Genomic DNA, 18,473 nt, shown 5'->3' with positions numbered 1-18,473 from the left:
CCAACAATGCAGATTCTAACACAGTTAGACATCCCCATTGATCCTCTGAGAAATCTCTCTTATCTAGTTTGAAGAGACGGAAAATTTAGGATTATTGTATCTGGTTACATTTTTTATATTCAGGTCCGAAATCCCAAACTCGACTTGCTAAACATAAACAAACCGAATTCAGAATGAATGTGCTCTTCAGAAAATCTAAACATAAGACCTCCTCCAAACACATTCAAGTCTTTTATGATTGCGAGAGATTGATTTAAATTTCTCAAGCAATTTGACGTCTTAATATTGCGTGTTTCTAATGTGTATAGTATGCTCGCCTATTTACACATATGCCTGATGTCTCGCCTGTTACATATCCAGTTCCTTCGTCTGGAAGTACATCTACTTTATCGTCTATTATTGCCAGGAAGACTACTTCTCCCTCGTGGTTTCCTTCGATTAGATGTCTAATTAGAAGTCTCCACACTTCATACAGAAATTCTTTATCAGCTGTAATTATTTATTTATAAATATCTTCGTCTAAAGATAGCAATTTTAAATTTCAATTTCATTGATTCGACCCATCAGATATTTAATTTGTTATTTTCGCCTATTAAATATTTCTAAATTCAATATCCTCACCAATTAAATATTTTGATTTGGATGCATCCTTAATTTGTAAATTTCAATTTTGCACCAGTGTGTTGATTTCATTTTATTACTTTATATTACGCTGGTGGACCCCGCACACACGCGGAATGCGGCCGAGAAAGAGAGAATCGTTGTTTTTCACACCAATTTTTATACTCACACTAATTTTAGTTTTTCTTTCTATTTCTTTTTGTTCTCGCCTTGCTCGAGCAATGTGTGTGGGACTGCAGTCATCCCTCTCTCTCAGGCGCGCCCCGGTTGCGCGCGTTACTCACCCGTTGCGTCTACTTGTTGAAGCTTGTTGAAGCCTGTGCTTGCCTTCCCCGCCGAGAAACTATTGTCTCGGCGTCACTTGGCTTTCTTCTTTTGTTTTTCTTTAAATATGATTTTATTTATGATAAAAGATATTTTATGCTTTTCAGTGATTTTTGTGAATTTAATGGGATTTCTTTATTAATTCTTTTTAATCTAAAATTCTCGATTTCAGGTCGGCGTCGTGGACAATTGATTTCCAGCCGCCATTTTGATCCCTTCTATTTTTTCGTTCTCACCAATTCACTTCACTTAATTAATGCATTTTTCAGTACTTACTTTTTCTCTGAGTACTTTTCATTTTTTCTTCCCGTCAGTCGTCACTCACCCAGCCCGTCTCGATTTTTCCTCTTTCTGGATATTGCTTTGTATCGCGTGATCCACCCGGACACGTGCCCGGCCGCCGGATAGCGTCCTTTTTGGAATTTCCGATTTATCGCTTTCAATCCTTTAATTTATGATAAATTTTAATCCCGCACAGTTGAAGTGTGCTCGGCCCATAACCTGAAGGGTTATTTAGGATTGAAATAACGATTAAACACAGTTTTATTATCGTAAAAGTGATTAAGCTTTATTCAGACACGCAATGTGACAACGGTCGCGGCACAAGTGATGCATAGTACGAGTATATCACCGAGAGGCGCAACGGCGCCGTGGCGACACAGTCTGCCACACTGTCGGTAAAGAGGGAGACTGGCGTAGGGCGCTATATTTCAACAGTAGGAAATTGGTGCCTGATTTAAATTTTCACTGGTCATGGGGACCACGTGCATTTAAACATACATGTCCCATAGGTTGTCGGAAAAATGCAATTGCCCGAGGAAAAGTTGAAAACTGTTCACTAGGGACTTTTTGCACGATTTATTTTCCCAGTGATCATCGAGACTACGTACATCTGAAAATACATGTCCCATTGGTTGTCGCAAAAATTTAATTCCCCGAGGAAAAGTTCAAAATTGCCTGGTGGGAACTTGGTGCACGATTTAAATGCCCAGTCGTCATCAGGACCACGCGCTTCTGAAAATACATGTCCCATAGGTTATTCAATTCCCCGAAGAAAAATCAAAAATTGACTAGTAGGAACTTGGTGCATGATTTAAATTCCCACTGGTCATCGGGACTACGTGCATCTGAAAATACATGTCCCATATGTTGTCGCATTCGAATGCCACGTGCATCTGAAAATACATGTCCCACTGGTTGTCGGAAAAATGTAATTCCCCGAGGAAAGTTTGAAAATTGTTTAGTAGGGACTTGTTACACGATTTAACTTCCCAGTGGTCATCGAGACTACGTGCATCTGAAAATCCATGTCTCAAAGTTTGTCGAAGAAATTTCATTCCCCGAGGAAAAGTTAAAAATGGGCTAGTACGAAGTTGGTGCACGATTTAAATTCCCAGATGTTATGGGGACCACGTGCATCGGAAAATACATGTCCCATTGGTTGTCGCAAAAATTTAATTCCCCGAGGAAAAGTTCAAAATTGCCTGGTGGGAACTTGGTGCACGATTTAAATGCCCAGTCGTCATCAGGACCACGTGCTTCGGAAAATACGTGTCCCATAGGTTATTCAATTCCCCGAAGAAAAATCAAAAATTGACTAGTAGGAACTTGGTGCATGATTTAAATTCCCACTGGTCATCGGGACTACGTGCATCTGAAAATACATGTCCCATATGTTGTCGCATTCGAATGCCACGTGCATCTGAAAATACATGTCCCATTGGTTGTCGGAAAAATGTAATTCCCCGAGGAAAGTTTGAAAATTGTTTAGTAGGGACTTGTTACACGATTTAACTTCCCAGTGGTCATCGAGACTACGTGCATCTGAAAATCCATGTCTCAAAGTTTGTCGAAGAAATTTCATTCCCCGAGGAAAAGTTAAAAATGGGCTAGTACGAAGTTGGTGCACGATTTAAATTCCCAGATGTTATGGGGACCACGTGCATCGGAAAATACATGTCCCATTGGTTGTCGCAAAAATTTAATTCCCCGAGGAAAAGTTCAAAATTGCCTGGTGGGAACTTGGTGCACGATTTAAATGCCCAGTCGTCATCAGGACCACGCGCTTCTGAAAATACATGTCCCATAGGTTATTCAATTCCCCGAAGAAAAATCAAAAATTGACTAGTAGGAACTTGGTGCATGATTTAAATTCCCACTGGTCATCGGGACTACGTGCATCTGAAAATACATGTCCCATATGTTGTCGCATTCGAATGCCACGTGCATCTGAAAATACATGTCCCACTGGTTGTCGGAAAAATGTAATTCCCCGAGGAAAGTTTGAAAATTGTTTAGTAGGGACTTGTTACACGATTTAACTTCCCAGTGGTCATCGAGACTACGTGCATCTGAAAATCCATGTCTCAAAGTTTGTCGAAGAAATTTCATTCCCCGAGGAAAAGTTAAAAATGGGCTAGTACGAAGTTGGTGCACGATTTAAATTCCCAGATGTTATGGGGACCACGTGCATCGGAAAATACATGTCCCATTGGTTGTCGCAAAAATTTAATTCCCCGAGGAAAAGTTCAAAATTGCCTGGTGGGAACTTGGTGCACGATTTAAATGCCCAGTCGTCATCAGGACCACGCGCTTCTGAAAATACATGTCCCATAGGTTATTCAATTCCCCGAAGAAAAATCAAAAATTGACTAGTAGGAACTTGGTGCATGATTTAAATTCCCACTGGTCATCGGGACTACGTGCATCTGAAAATACATGTCCCATATGTTGTCGCATTCGAATGCCACGTGCATCTGAAATTACATGTCCCATATGTTGTCGCATTCGAATGCCACGTGCATCTGAAAATACATGTCCCATTGGTTGTCGGAAAAATGTAATTCCCCGAGGAAAGTTTGAAAATTGTTTAGTAGGGACTTGTTACACGATTTAACTTCCCAGTGGTCATCGAGACTACGTGCATCTGAAAATCCATGTCTCAAAGTTTGTCGAAGAAATTTCATTCCCCGAGGAAAAGTTAAAAATGGGCTAGTACGAAGTTGGTGCACGAATTAAATTCCCAGATGTTATGGGGACCACGTGCATCTGAAAATACATGTCCCATAGGTTGTTCAATTCCCCGAAGAAAAATAAAAAATTGCCTAGTAGGAACTTGGTGCATGATTTAAATTCCCACTCGTCATCGGGACTACGTGCATCTGAAAATACATGTCCCATAAATTGTCGGAAAAATCTAATTGCCCGAGGAAAAGTTATTGTTTAATAGGGACTTGTTGCAAGATTTAAATGCCCAGTGTTCATCGAGACTACGTGGGTCTGAAAATACATGTACCATTTGTTGTCGCAAAAATTTAATTCCCCCAGGACACATTAAAAATTGTGTGGTGGGAACTTGGTGCACGATTTAAATTTCCAGTGGTCATCGGGACTATGTGCATTCGAAAATACATGTCCCATACGTTGTCGAAAAAATTCAATTCCCCGAGGAAAAGTCAAAAATTATCTAGCAGAAACTTGGTGCATGATTTAATTTCCCACTGGTCATCGGGACCACGTGCATCTGAAAATACACTTCCCATAAGTTGTCGGAAAAATTCAATTCCCCGAAGAAAAACGAAAATTTGACTATTGGGAACTTGGTGCATGATTTAACTTCCCACTGGTCATCGGGACCACGTGCATCGGAAAATACATGTCCCATACGTTGTCGAAAAAATTCTATTCCCCGAGGAAATGTCAAAAATTATCTAGCAAGAACATGGTGCATGATTCATATCCCCACTGGTCATCGGGACCACGTGCATCAGAAAATACATGTCCCATTGGTTGTCGGAAAAATTTAATTCCCCGAGAAAAAGTTACAAATTGTCTAGTAGGAATTTGGTGCACGATTTAGATTCTCTGTGATCTTCGGGACCACGTTCATCTGAAAATGCATGTCCGAAAGATTGTCCAAAAAATTTCATTCGCCGAAAAAACGTTAAAATTTGTATTGTAGGGACTTGGTGCACGATTTAAATTTCCAGTGGTCATCGGGACCACGTGCATTTGAAGTTGTATTTGGTGTACCTCTATTTCCGGAAGAATCATTTAAAATGGACCCCGAGAGACCTTGTGCATACTTCAGATGTTCACTGGTCGTCAGGACTACACGCATGCGAAAATAAATGTCCCAAAATTTCGCAAGACGTTTTTAGTCCGCGATGAATAATTAGAAATCGCCCTGCAGGCACTTGGTGTGTAATTTAAATATCCAGCCCTTACCAGAAGGACATGAACATCCTCTTTAATGCCCAAGACCAATAGTTAATGTTCTAAATTATTTCCTTCATGTATAAATCATCCTTCCATTTTCATCTATTTCATTCTAAACTGAAAACCCCTTCTTTATTCTAAAATTAACTTTTGGTTCTTCGCCGCCAAATGCTCACACCTTCGTTCACCCACGCTTATTTCTATATCATCTGCGCATATTGGTTATAAAAGGTAATAAATTATTCCATTTTCCCATCTTGCAGTTTTTATAACGCATGACCAAGATTTCATTAGAAAAAAACCCTAACATTTCATCAACCCACTTCACGTTATCTGCGACGTTGCCGGATGTTTTTCCGCCATTTTGAGTCAACTTCGGGCATCATATTCCTCAACGTTTATTGGTCAACTTTTAATTTTCAATATAAAAAAATCCGTTTAACAAATATTTCTTTCAGATTTTTCCCGGAATCCATGATTTTTTTCCTATCAGGGGTTAAGAGGAAAAAAAGTCTTTACCTACCGCCCTATGTATCCGGACCTCGGAGATGAAGACAGTTTGTGAGGTTATGATCTATGTTTGAAATCTAGCAGAACTGCTCTTTACCAAAAATTTTATGATAAACTATCAAATGTTCACGGATAATTAAATTTTAGAACAAAATATTCATTTTTCTTCGAGTGATAACAGTTATCAGTTTTGTGGGGACAATAGTTTCTATTAGGTTACAGTGAAATGCGAGGAACAAGAAGATACTTTTGTGACTATTTCAACAACATTAGTGATATCTTCAAAATAAAAAAAAACATATATTTTTATAAACATATCTATCAAGTCAACATTTTTACAAAATTTTTATATCCAAACATTTTGTTCGACTGTTCCTGAAGGGAAATTAATCCATCTCACCAAAAAAGACAATCCTCATAGAAAATCAAAGAAAAAATTGCATGGAAACAAACTAAGTGTATTAGGTGTACAAATAAGTTTTAGGTCACTTTGCAAAAAATTTAAAATTCATTTTCGAAAAAAAGTAAACTACATTTATTTATCGAAATAATCTCCATAATTTTGAATAACCTTCAGCCATCTGTTAGGTAATTCACGTATGCCTTTTTCAAAGAAAGTTTCGTCTTGCGAGGCGAGGAAATTATCGACCCATTTTTACACTTCTTCAAATGTTTTGGATCGCACATCAGTCAATTCGTTTTGCATCTTCCGAAACAAGTGAAAATCAGTTGGAGCTAAGTCTGGTGAATACGCCGAGTGTGGCACAATTTCCCATCCAAGAGCCATTAACGTATCTTTGACCGGTTTACCCACAAGAGACCTGGCGTTGTCATGGAGCAATATTACTGAATGTTTTCCTTTGCCAGTAAATGCACGTTTTTGTTCAATTTCTTGGTTCAATCTTATTAATTGTTGACGATAGCGATCGGCAGTAACTGTCTCCCCAGACTTCAAAAGTTCATAATGCAGGACGCCTTTCATATCCCACCATATACACAGCATGATCTTCTTACAGTGAATATTGCGCTTCGGTGTCGATGTCGTTGGCTCGCCGGGATTAACCCAATGATATTTGCGTTTTCGATTATCAAAATAAATCCACGTTTCATCGCCGGTCACAATTTTCCACAAAAAAGACTTTCTATGTTGCTTATTTTAAAGACTCCGACATATGTCAAGTCGGCTATCTTTATTTTCTTGAGTCAAAAAGTATGGTACCCACTTTGTTTCTTTTCGACACTTTCCCCTTGCGTTTAAGTGATAGGAAACGATCTGTTGAGTTACTCCAAGCTGTTTTGCAAGTTGTTTTTCCGTCTGGCTAGAGTATTCATCCAGCAACGCTTGCAATTCCTGGTTATCCTCCCTTACAGGGGCCCCGGTACGTTCATGGTCACTAACGTCGAAATCACCTTCTTTAAATCGCTTATACCAATACTCACATGTACTTTTAGATACAATGTTGTCCTCAAGAACAGAACAAATCGATTGACATGCTTTCCTAACAGTTTTTCCTTGATGGAATTCGTAGCGAATGCAGTGTAATAAATAGCTTATCGGTCTGCATGTTTTATTCACAAAATTTAAGGTTATGTTTATGACTCCCTTATGTTTTGATACTACATAATAAACCTCACCTATCATATGTAAGCGGTAACTTTGAATTCCTTTCATGACACGGAATCGAAGTGTCCTATGCCTTATTTGTACACCTAATAAAATCATAGTAAATGATCGAGTCAGTAAAAACAATGCATGTGGGGTTTTTTCCTTCAATTAATAATTGAAAGAATGGTCTATCTTGTGAAAAAACAAATGAGTTGAATTGAAAAGAACAACTTCCTCATGATATGTTGATAATTCTGTGCTTCTTTTGATAAAATGAGTGAAATCTCCGGACAAAACAAAAACAAACGTTTCTGTAAAAAAACTGCGCCAAGAAAAAGTTTTGTTTGGCTGTTATTGGAAAGTTGAAATTTTTGAGAAATACAAAGAAATAAAAACGAAAGACGAGTCAGGAATGTCAAATAAATGAAAACTGTACACGATCAGATTTCTAGAAGAAAAACAATTCTCAATAAAAAAAAGGATTTTAAAAAAATTCTCCATAAAATAAAAATTAGTAGGAACAGAACCAACATTCTTGGCGCAGATTTTTTCTACTCACTGTCTATATTAATCTAATCCTCCACCTGCTGATCCGCGCCAAGGACGTTGGTCGTACTCCTACTGATTTTTCATTTTATAAATAATTCTTTTCAAACCCTTTTTTTAATTGAGAACTATTTTTCTTATAGAAATCTGATCGTGTACTATACCCATTTATTTAAAATTCCTGACTTAGCTTCCATTTTGATTTCTATATGTTTTTTAAAAATTTCAACCGTCTAGTAAAAACCAAACAAAACTTTTTCTTGACGCACTTTTTTTACAAAAACATTTGTTTTTGTTTTTTAGGGATTATCAATTCGCTGTCGATGCCGCAGACATAATTTCCTATGAGTGAATTTGGTGATGCGGATAAAAACAAGAGACGAAGGGGAAGGGGGGCAATACCAGCCTGAAAAGTTCACCCTTCGCCCCGGGAGGTAACACCAGTATTGAAAAAACTTGGTCCAAACTCGGCCCGAGGTTCAACCATCCCTAAGCACTAGGGCTGGAGTCTCGGGAAAGGGGCGGGTAGCCGGCCCTTGATATATCAATATCTGGCCCAGTCTTGAGCTGAATATTGGTATGTCGATAACCAAGCCCCAGCTAGTGGTGGCTCGTAGCTTAGTTATTGAACTCCAGCCGTCGGTTTAGTGGTGAAAGCTGTCGTAGGGATGAGATGATGAGAATGGAATCTGTAACGAGATTATCTCATTACGGGTTGAAATTCCCTTAAATAAATGGTTACATTCTTAAATTTACGATAAGAGGAACAGGAAGAGACATATAGAGACGACTGAAAGAGCCACAGACCAATGAAAGGCTGAATGCATAGCGGTTTCGGGTGGAATCGCGACTCCTGGAAGTCTGGAGGACGTCACTAGGTTACTCATTTTGAAGCACACGTAGTGCTTCTTGTAGCGTCTCAATAGAAACTGACAACACTCTAGTATATATCTAATGGACTTAACCTTACGGGTCTCAGTAGGAAGCGAAAACATGTGGGTATAATTTAGGCAACTTCCCATTTGTCACCCTGTATGAGCGATAGAGAAGGCTAAAAAGTAGTTTGGATTTTTCCTGGGTGAAGAACCCGGGAAAATATCCTTACAAATCATAGTGAATGAAATCATAAGATTGAAATTTGAAGGGTAAAATTGCAAGGTTCAAAGCGTAAACATAGTAAGGGGAGAAAAAATTATAAGGGTGACCTCATTAGAGTTGCTCAGTAAGTGTGCAATCGTGAAAATAAAATAGTCAAGGTCTGATTGTAAGTATTGGAATCACATTATATTAGCTGATTATCGCGAGGAAAATTATTGTCAAAATTTCGACGATTTAACATTTTTCAGGCTCAGCAATTCTAAGGTTCAAAATCTAAGGGTCATGGGAACATGAAGGGGTTGCAAAGGGCCCATATTTTAGAAAAATGGGTTAGAAAAAATAAGGATCACTGTGTGTAAATCAGGAAATATAAGGTTCAGAAGAGTAAAGGATAAATTCTCAAGGGTCACCACCCTATAAGCACCAAAAAATCCCTCGTTCCAGCTATCCACACCCTGAAAGCCCTGATGAGTTAAGAATTAGCCCTTTCACGCCAACTATCTCCCAACTCTCTCATTTCTCTGAAAACTTGGAAAAAGTAGAGTCCGAGTCTCCACTGGGTCCGCTAGGAAGGGTGCACTTAATGTTAAAAATAATCCTGAAAATAATCTGTTATTTTGTTTGGGTTATTATTGATAATTGGCATGAATAGTTTGGCAGCCAGACCCGTGCCAATTGCATGTCGGTATTGAATCAATTTTTTTCCTTGAACCTGCCTCAGGAATAAGATTGAATTACTTTTATATTAATGACTCATATGATTATGTCATGTATTCAAGTAATGATTAATTGAGTACGCCCAATGACCAGCAACCAACGCCTGACCGAGATCCGCGCCTATATCTGGCCCCACATTATCATCCTAGATTTCAACCAAGTCCGGCGTGCTTATTATAGCTAACTGATGGGACAGTTTGGAATGTATGAAGCGCTAATTTTCCGATTTGCTTTACACACTCCGTGCACAAAAACATCCACTTTACCCCCACTACAGCGCGTACAGCAAACAACGGACGTCCCATGTGTGCATGCAGAAAAGCATATCTTTATGCACTCGTAGCACAATTCACGGAAAGAATATATCATGATTTTTTACTGTGGATATATAGTGACTCTGAATAGTGTTTCGGCTGAAATGTCAAAATAATGGAAAAACACTGGAAAATTCATGAGGGAAATTTCTAAGTCTGTTGCATCATTGAGAATTCTTGCACATTTTCATCAGATCTCAGTTTCAAGAAGAAAAGAAATAAAATTTTGATGTTTTTGTAACCCCTCCAGCTATAACCTCCGAGGTTACCCCACTCTCAATTAAGGAAATTTCCATGGCAACCAAAAAAATAATGAACTATTAGGAAAAACTAGTGGGCGAGAAATGAAATCTTTCTTGAGAACACATATAAGTTTCAGATTGTTTTCAGATTTCATTAGAAAGTTATTTAAACAAATGATTTTGAAAATTATAAGTTTCGGGGCAATTACGACCAGACGCGCAGGGGCGCATTTCGAATGTCAGTGAGTATGATGGGAAAGGTATGGGTTGGACCATGCAACTGAGAGAGAGAAAACACTCGACAGGTTTACCAACGCAAGACGCATTTTAATACTATTTAGTTGGATACGGAAAATTGAAAGTATGGTTATTCAATATACTTTCAATTTCCCTCCCGCGCAATAAAATAATTATTTTTGTGTAGTGTGGATTCCCTACCTTTAAAGTGTTAGACATATTTGTCAATTAAAATGATTGAGGGTATATAATTGGATTCGAATATGTTCAATAATAAAATATAATTGACTTCAGAGACGACAGTTTATTATTTCAATTTTGACTAATAATTTTATTTTGATCAGAAAAAGACTCGAATTCTTTTAAAGCAAAATTGTTTTTTTTTTATTTTATAGAATATATAACTTTAAATTCATTAGTAGGCATTCAACAAAAACGTATTGTTATTCTGAGAGAGAGAGAGAGAGAGAGAGAGAGAGAGAGAGAGAGAGAGAGAGAGAGACCAGATGAAATTTTCCTTTGAAAAACCAGATTAGTGTGATATCTAGTTACTTACTCTTGTGTCGGCCTATTTTCTGAGTCCAATCACCTTTTTGTTTATCGTCGATATTACAATATATGAATTTTATAGTTGAAAGTAACTAATTGAAAATATATGAAACCTTTCACCAAACCGTAGCAAGTAATTTTTCACCTCGTCAGCTGATTTCGCACAGAAGTTTTTATTTTAAAGTTCATTCGCGGGATTGATCACTACGAAGTTTTGCGTAATTGTGGTCTGAACGATCCCGATACTCGGACTACTAAGATAAACGCCGGACAGGAGGATTTACTGATTCCGCAATCAGGTATCTAGTGGTCAGGAGGAGTTCGCCCCTTGGTACGCTCTCGATTGAAGCTAGGAGAAGACTGCTGATTAATTTTAAAAAATTGGCAAATGCGCCTTCGGTCAATGCCCGAGCGCAAGTAGTACGATGCTGATTTTGCATCATTTCACAATTACTGCCTCTTTCGTGGAATTCCGTGGATGAACCCGTGTTTGGTGTTGGCAAATCAAAGCGTTTTATTTTTTCGATTTGCAGAATGTTCTTCACGAATTTTTCAAAAATAAAAATAATAGACTTAAATATTCCCAAACACAATAATTTCAATAATTAGAATAACATCCAATAAAAATTATTTGACACCCTTAGAGGATGAGAGACCAATCTGTCAATCTAATAAATAAAATCAATATTCAAAAAATGGTCAAATGCACACTTAAATAGTTACTTGAAAATTGGAAAATTTCGTGCTGAGCGATTGAATCAGAGCTCGAGAACAATAAGACTCCCCTTCCGTTTCACCACCTGTTGATCTACAAACGAAACACCTGAACTCATTGAACGTTCGTCGTACGTCCCCACTCTGCAACCACGCATGGATCGGTATGAGTGGGAATGGCATACTCAGGCTCATACCCCGCAACAACCGATGAACCTCACATAATCTTAATGAAATTGTTTTCATTTGACAGGATTGTTCAAAGAATTTTTAATTGCGAATCAAGTCACACATGAAAGAATTAACAGGACCACAACAAATTGGAGAGGAATTGAATTTTATGAGCCGAAAGCACCCATCAGCGCTGTGACGAAGTGGGTTCGTTGTGTCCTCGATTGGACGTGTGGGGAAATGAAATAAGGTAATACTAATACGTTCACATGCCCCGCTCTCAAGTAGCGAGCTTAGAATTAAGAAAACGGAAGAATGAGTGGAATGATGAATGCCAACGAGGAGTCCTGACTCACCAGGAATACCAGGAAGTTAGCAGCCACCAGACAGGACTACCTGTAGACCTGTGGAACAAGGCACCATGCCCTGAACCCATGGAAAACAACAAACGAAAATCTCACACAGTCACGCCCTTCACACTTGTCATAACATTGTCCCGTGGGGTAATTCAGATCTCCTGCGGACCCAAAAGAATATTCCACGAGGGCGCAGCACGTTCCGGAGCTCACCCAAACACACACATGCAAACCGTCAATAGTATGGGTAATCGTTGAGGCCCATCTACAAGGTAACCCTCTACACCGGAAAGACATCACAGATCACCTGACCACCGGGGATACGCACCTCAGAGAATAGACGGCACCACCGGACAGCACGGGGCCGGCGAAATATGCAAATGAGGCCGGGATTGGTTACTATTCAAATTCAGGACGAATGTCAAGGCCCGAGAGAAATGGAGTGAGACAGTATGAGATTGAGAGGGCAATGACGATTTCCGCCTTCATCTTCACTTCCATCTCTGCTGTCAATCGCTTTGCATCGCTTTAAGTTTCTCTAATTTTTGTATCTATTGTGTGGGTCCAATTAAGAAGCTTTTCGTGCAGACTCGACAACGGAGGTGGGAACAAGGTTCTCCGGACCTTATCCGGAGGTTTTTGAGGCGACTGAGGGCAATTCCAAGGCGAAATACAGGCGGCGAATATACATGCGAATATTCTATTCATCGGGCGATCACGTGGCGAAGGACAGAGCCGAGGCGTAATATTGAGTCAGGACGAATGATTAGAGTGAGTGTGCACATATTAAATATTGTCATTGGTGCGACGGCGTCATTAGTGAGTACGAGATCATTTTGAGGCTCATTGAAGCTCCTGTCAGCTTCCCTGATAGGAGGAATCTCATTGCGAATAGAGGCTATCAACTCCATGTTGATAAAACCGCGTGGCCGTCCAGTCGGTGCTTGCCAGAGTGAAATACAATAATTTATTGTAAGCGTTACGAGCGTCTTAGCTACAGATAATATTAGCACTAATCGATTGGCATTAACTACGGTATATTCTGCGATATTATTAATTGGGTTTATTATTTTATTTTCGTTTCCTTTGTATCGTTGTTCTCCGGAGGCGCAATGGAGAGAGAGGACATATCTCGGCTAGTATCGCGGGTAAGAGGTATTGTAGAAGCCTAGGCAGTGTCTACGGACCTGCTCACCGTACATTTGTTCTTGGGGAATTAATAAATGAACAGCTGAGCCTATTCGGTGTTTCTCCGGATAGCAATTCAACAGATATTTTTGCATCGTAATTCTTTTGGACTGTATCGAGTAGAGTGGGCCGGAGTTTCCGGCATTTTGTATTATTATTATCTTTTCCATGTAAATGGGATCGCTCAGTGATCCTCGAGGGTTCCGACTTCACCTCGAAGACCGCCCAGCAAGCTAAGCGTAACAAATTTTTCCTAATCGCTCTGCAATAGTGCTCCCTCCAACCGGATGGTAAGCTCTATTGCAGTCCAGAATCATGCTGTCTAAGTAGACGAAGAGACCCAAGGATGACGGCCTTTTGTATTTGGCTAGCCAACATAAAGGCTTGACGCCTACAGGCCGGGATGGTTTCGAGCTTAGATATAAATGGCTGNATCCTCGAGGGTTCCGACTTCACCTCGAAGACCGCCCAGCAAGCTAAGCGTAACAAATTTTTCCTAATCGCTCTGCAATAGTGCTCCCTCCAACCGGATGGTAAGCTCTATTGCAGTCCAGAATCATGCTGTCTAAGTAGACGAAGAGACCCAAGGATGACGGCCTTTTGTATTTGGCTAGCCAACATAAAGGCTTGACGCCTACAGGCCGGGATGGTTTCGAGCTTAGATATAAATGGCTGTTTCATTCCCCCTAAAGAACCAATAATGAGAACAACCAACTTCACTTTAAATCCCCGATTTGCTTGACGTAGCTCAAACAGAAGCGGCTGGTACTTAAGCCGTTTCTCCTCTTCTTTTACCGTGATATTGCTCTCAGCAGGAGCTGAAAACTCGATGACATAGATGATTTTGTTATCAAAATCGTAGAGAACGACGTCAGGTTTTGTTGCAACGATTGGCCTGACGGTCGCGAAGGAGAAGTTCCAGTAAATCTTACACCTCTCATTCACGACAACGGACTCAATATCTCCTAGAGCATATGGCAGCAGTGGCGTTCTGTCTATTCCATAGGAGTGCCGCAGATGGAAATAACGCACTTTTAGGGCCGCATTATGACGATGAATATAACTTGTGAGAGCATATCTCGGGCAGGCCGACAGGAGATGCATCAGAGTTTCGTGGAATGGTTCGCAAGCCCGACACCGGGTATCAGGAACTTGCAACCCCATAACACAGCTTCGATAGACCAGGGTATTTATTACACCATCCTGACATGCGCAGATGAAATCCTCAGTCTCGGACATCAAGCCAGTGGACTTCAAGAAAGAAAATGTCAGCTGAAAAGACTGCCTTATTCAGTGTGTGATGGTGATAGCGCAAACCCGCAGATATTTTACGGACGCGAGCCGTAAAAGGTCTGCCAATGATGATGAACTCAATCATACACTGAATGCGCGATGCCTGCTTCCTAGCCTCTTCGATCTTCGCCTGAAGCTGCGCAATGTGCCTCTGTGTTTTCACCTCGCATGACCCCACACTTGGGGGATGAAGCTTCAAACGAAGAGCCGCATCATACACAGCCCAGTTCAGGTCGAGCAAATTGACATCCGGAGGGAGTCCCGCGGTCAAAACCTCATTCTCAAACGCCAGTTGTTGAAGCCGACGACGAAACTTCCCAGTTACTCTTTCTCGTCTTGCTCTTATGTCTCGGGTGGTCCTCATTGATTCTTCGCTGTTCTGCTGGGTCGCCCGCTCTGGCTGGAGATCATCACCCTCTTGAGGTACATCAGGAAGATGAAGACCCACCGACTCTCGTCGAACAACCAGCAAATCATATCCTTGGCGGCGCAAGCGTCTGGCTTGATCTCTCAGATGTTGAGTTGAGAAATGCGAGAACTCAGGGTGCATAACACACACCAAAAGACTCTCATTCTCGCCATATAGCCTTTCCGCGCTGGCTCACAGTCTTGCCAAGACTGCATGAGGTCCTCCTTGAGTTTTTCCGTCCACCTAATACTTTGCACAGCCGGGTCGTTACCATTGGTTCCAGATCGTCGGCCCCTCCCAACTGATCCACAGTCCCCATCCGAGAGGGACCGGTTGTGGGGGGCTCTGCCTCGGCTCGATGACGGAACCGGGTACAGTTGGGGCCGGCTGGTTAGGCCGACACCACCGTGGCTACTGCGGCAGGGAGGAGACCCCTGGAGACGACTGGGACTCCAGGGACCAGAACTCCCTAACTGGGCGATGGGCACGCCACCTATTATTATTATTATTATTATTGATTATTCTTCTTTCTTTCATTTTTCTTATTGAACGATAGGCTATTTCTATTATTATTATTTTGGGTGACGACCCGCCTGTAACAAAATCATTTGTTTTTCTGTTTATAAATTTAGTTAAGTTCTATTTTTTAGAACACAGACTGTTCATTAACTCGATAATCTTTCTTTGTACTGTATAATATCCTCTTCCCCACAATACAGTAATTAAATTAGATCAAGCACGAGCACACCGGACAATAAATGAGTAACGGTGTATATGGGACTGCGTGCTTCTGAAGGGTGAAGAGTTCTCAGGAATGTATTGTTTACGAACTATTTCCCTTATTATTGAGGATCATCTCGAGTTTACTGCCATAACCGAAATAAATATATTTTGAATATTCGAGAGATTAAAGAATTCACGTCGATTGTCACTTGTTGTCTCAACACGCACCTTTTCACATTGCCCGAAATTTTAGAAATACCAGACAATGTCACAACACGCAACCTACCTATTCGCTTCAGCGAAACGAGTCATCAGAGACTCTTGAGTCGGAGTTTGATATTTTCGCGGATTAAATTAGATTTTTAGTTAGAATCTTTTTGAGAGTTCAGATTTTGCGTTCATTGTGACAGCGCAACCAAATAAATGATTGATACGTGTCTGCCGAGCGAGCTCATAGATACATCAACACTTTGCCGCTATAGCACACATCTATGTCATGCGCACTCATTGGCTGCACCCTTACCATGCTCACACCAATACGTTTCATGAGTTTGATCATTCAATGAATTAATATGAGAAATAGAATGCAGGATCATTCCCGCCACCCACCAAAAATTTACTGCTAATTTAAAAAATCGACTATTAAAAAAATTTACTATTCCCTATAGAAAAATCCATGCCAGTAACCAAGGTGTTTCCCTTGCTTCCTATGCTCAAGTTCTTTTTCCTTTTTCATAAACTATACATTTAATGTACTCAATTGTAATCTTATTGAATAAGCTTTAAAATGATTCGCTCAATTGTGCCAATTTTTAATGAACTTGTAAGAGTTTTAGGTGAAAATTGAATTTTCATGTTTCACTTAGAAAATCACGTTTGGGTGAAGTTTTCAATGCTTCTATGTGGACTAGACAAGAATATTTACGTATCATTTTGAAGAGCATTTAGTATTCTTCAAAATGGTATATGATGAATCTGATTCAGTTCATTTTTCAGTAAGTTATTATAGATTGATACGTTATGTTACACCTCGCAAATGACTGTTTTTGCCACTTGTGTAGGCTTTGGACTTGACCGACGGGGATATATCATATCGATTTCAAGGTCTCATCAATTGCTTGAAATTAAGACCCCATATTATCTATGCCATTTATTAGATCCATTGTTATAACCGGTAATATAACGATTTTAACATGTCCCTATTTGGAAATTTCCATGTTTCTTCTTTTAATAACGAGATTTCTTCGGTTTCTGTTCAAATCTGTAGAGATACCTTATGCCCAGGTGAAAATATATTAAGGGATACCTCCATGTAAATAAGTGCACTATGGGGACAACCAGCTGTTTCTTCAAACGAATTATTTTCGCCGGGTCTCTGTAAACCCACATTTAATGACAGATAATTCATCACCAAACTGTATGATACGATTTTTATGCAAACATGAAAGACAAAAATTACTTGGGAAGAAAGATATAAAGAAATTTTACCATTCGTAGGCGGATGCTCTCGATAGCCTGGATTATTGATGGTAGTTGATCTCATAGCAGTGATGTCTTTCAATTTGGTTGGGTCTCCATCTCGCCGTGCGTAGATACTCTCATAAATTGACGACACGAGAACTCCCAAATTCAGGGCGATGGCCCCTAACTGAAAAAGAACACATTTAAATTATGAAAATACTGGTAGAAGATAAAAAACAAATAGGATTGCAAGCCTACTTGACAGAAGCCATGTGACCATTACTTTAGTTCTCAGAGCAAAAGAGTTTTTCGCATCAAGTTGAATATTTTCTAAACCACCTATCCAATTTCGCCGGCTCACAATCCCATTCTGATATAATATCATAAGAACCACAATCTCAGCAAATTTCAACATCCTATCCAAATTTTTTGGGAGATACCGTCTAGAGAAATATGTTACCCATGGTAATCCTCCAGACGATCCGTGAACGGCGACGCATTCTATACACGAATTCGTCTTCACATAAATCTAGAATAAGCCCCCAGAATGGCTTGAAAAGTCATATGTTAAAAATGTTCTTTCCTATTTTACATTATGTAATATTTGATGAAATAACGATAAAAACAGAAATTGGCGTGGAAAAATAAAATGTGGAAAACATTTTTCAAAGAAACAATTTTCCAAGAATGATTTTCAGGAGAACATTTATCACCCAGAAGAAGAATACTAATCCAAGTCGACGTGGGCTTGGTTGTAGTCGATTTTCGACTTGATTCAAGTTGTACGCGATCGCGAATAATAACCGCGTTAACACTTAAAAGCAATCACGGGAGCCCCGAAATTCACGGTTATCGCCCGATCAACGGGTCAGCGTGTCGAATTGGGCAGTTAACTTTTGGACTCTGAGATAGTTAATCGTAACGCCGTGAATGAGAATTATATTTACGTTGATATAATATCAAAAGTGTATACAGGGTGTCCCATTTTAAACAGTACGGCTTAATATCTCTCGTAGGAAGGGGGGGGGGGACCGCAAAATTGTTCAAATACGAGGTGTAGGATTCGGAGTGGGAAACTTAGTGCTGATGGAATCCAGGCCCTCATTGCTTATGTTTCTATGCTACGAGCATAAAGTCAGTGTTTCAAATCAGTCAGTGTTTTTAAATGACGACAAT

The 18,473-nt window shown here is 39.9% G+C and overlaps 1 protein-coding gene across 1 annotated transcript in view; it reads right to left on the bottom strand.

Moving 5' to 3' along the window:
• LOC107043205 overlaps positions 1-17,484 on the bottom strand; it is a gene marked incomplete at its 5' end in the record, with an annotated part of 75,649 nt that extends 58,165 nt beyond the window's left edge. Inside the window, 1 exon segment of the mRNA XM_015264573.1 lies at positions 17,325-17,484. Within this exon segment, the coding sequence (XP_015120059.1) occupies positions 17,325-17,484 (160 nt within the window).
• Positions 17,485-18,473: the final 989 nt, after the last annotated feature.

The sequence above is a fragment of the Diachasma alloeum genome, unplaced genomic scaffold, assembly GCF_001412515.2.
Source record: "Diachasma alloeum isolate Michigan unplaced genomic scaffold, Dall2.0 Dall_scaffold_00555, whole genome shotgun sequence".
In the NCBI taxonomy this organism is placed as follows: domain Eukaryota; kingdom Metazoa; phylum Arthropoda; class Insecta; order Hymenoptera; family Braconidae; genus Diachasma; species Diachasma alloeum.
This window is presented reverse-complemented; position numbering and strand designations above follow the sequence as displayed.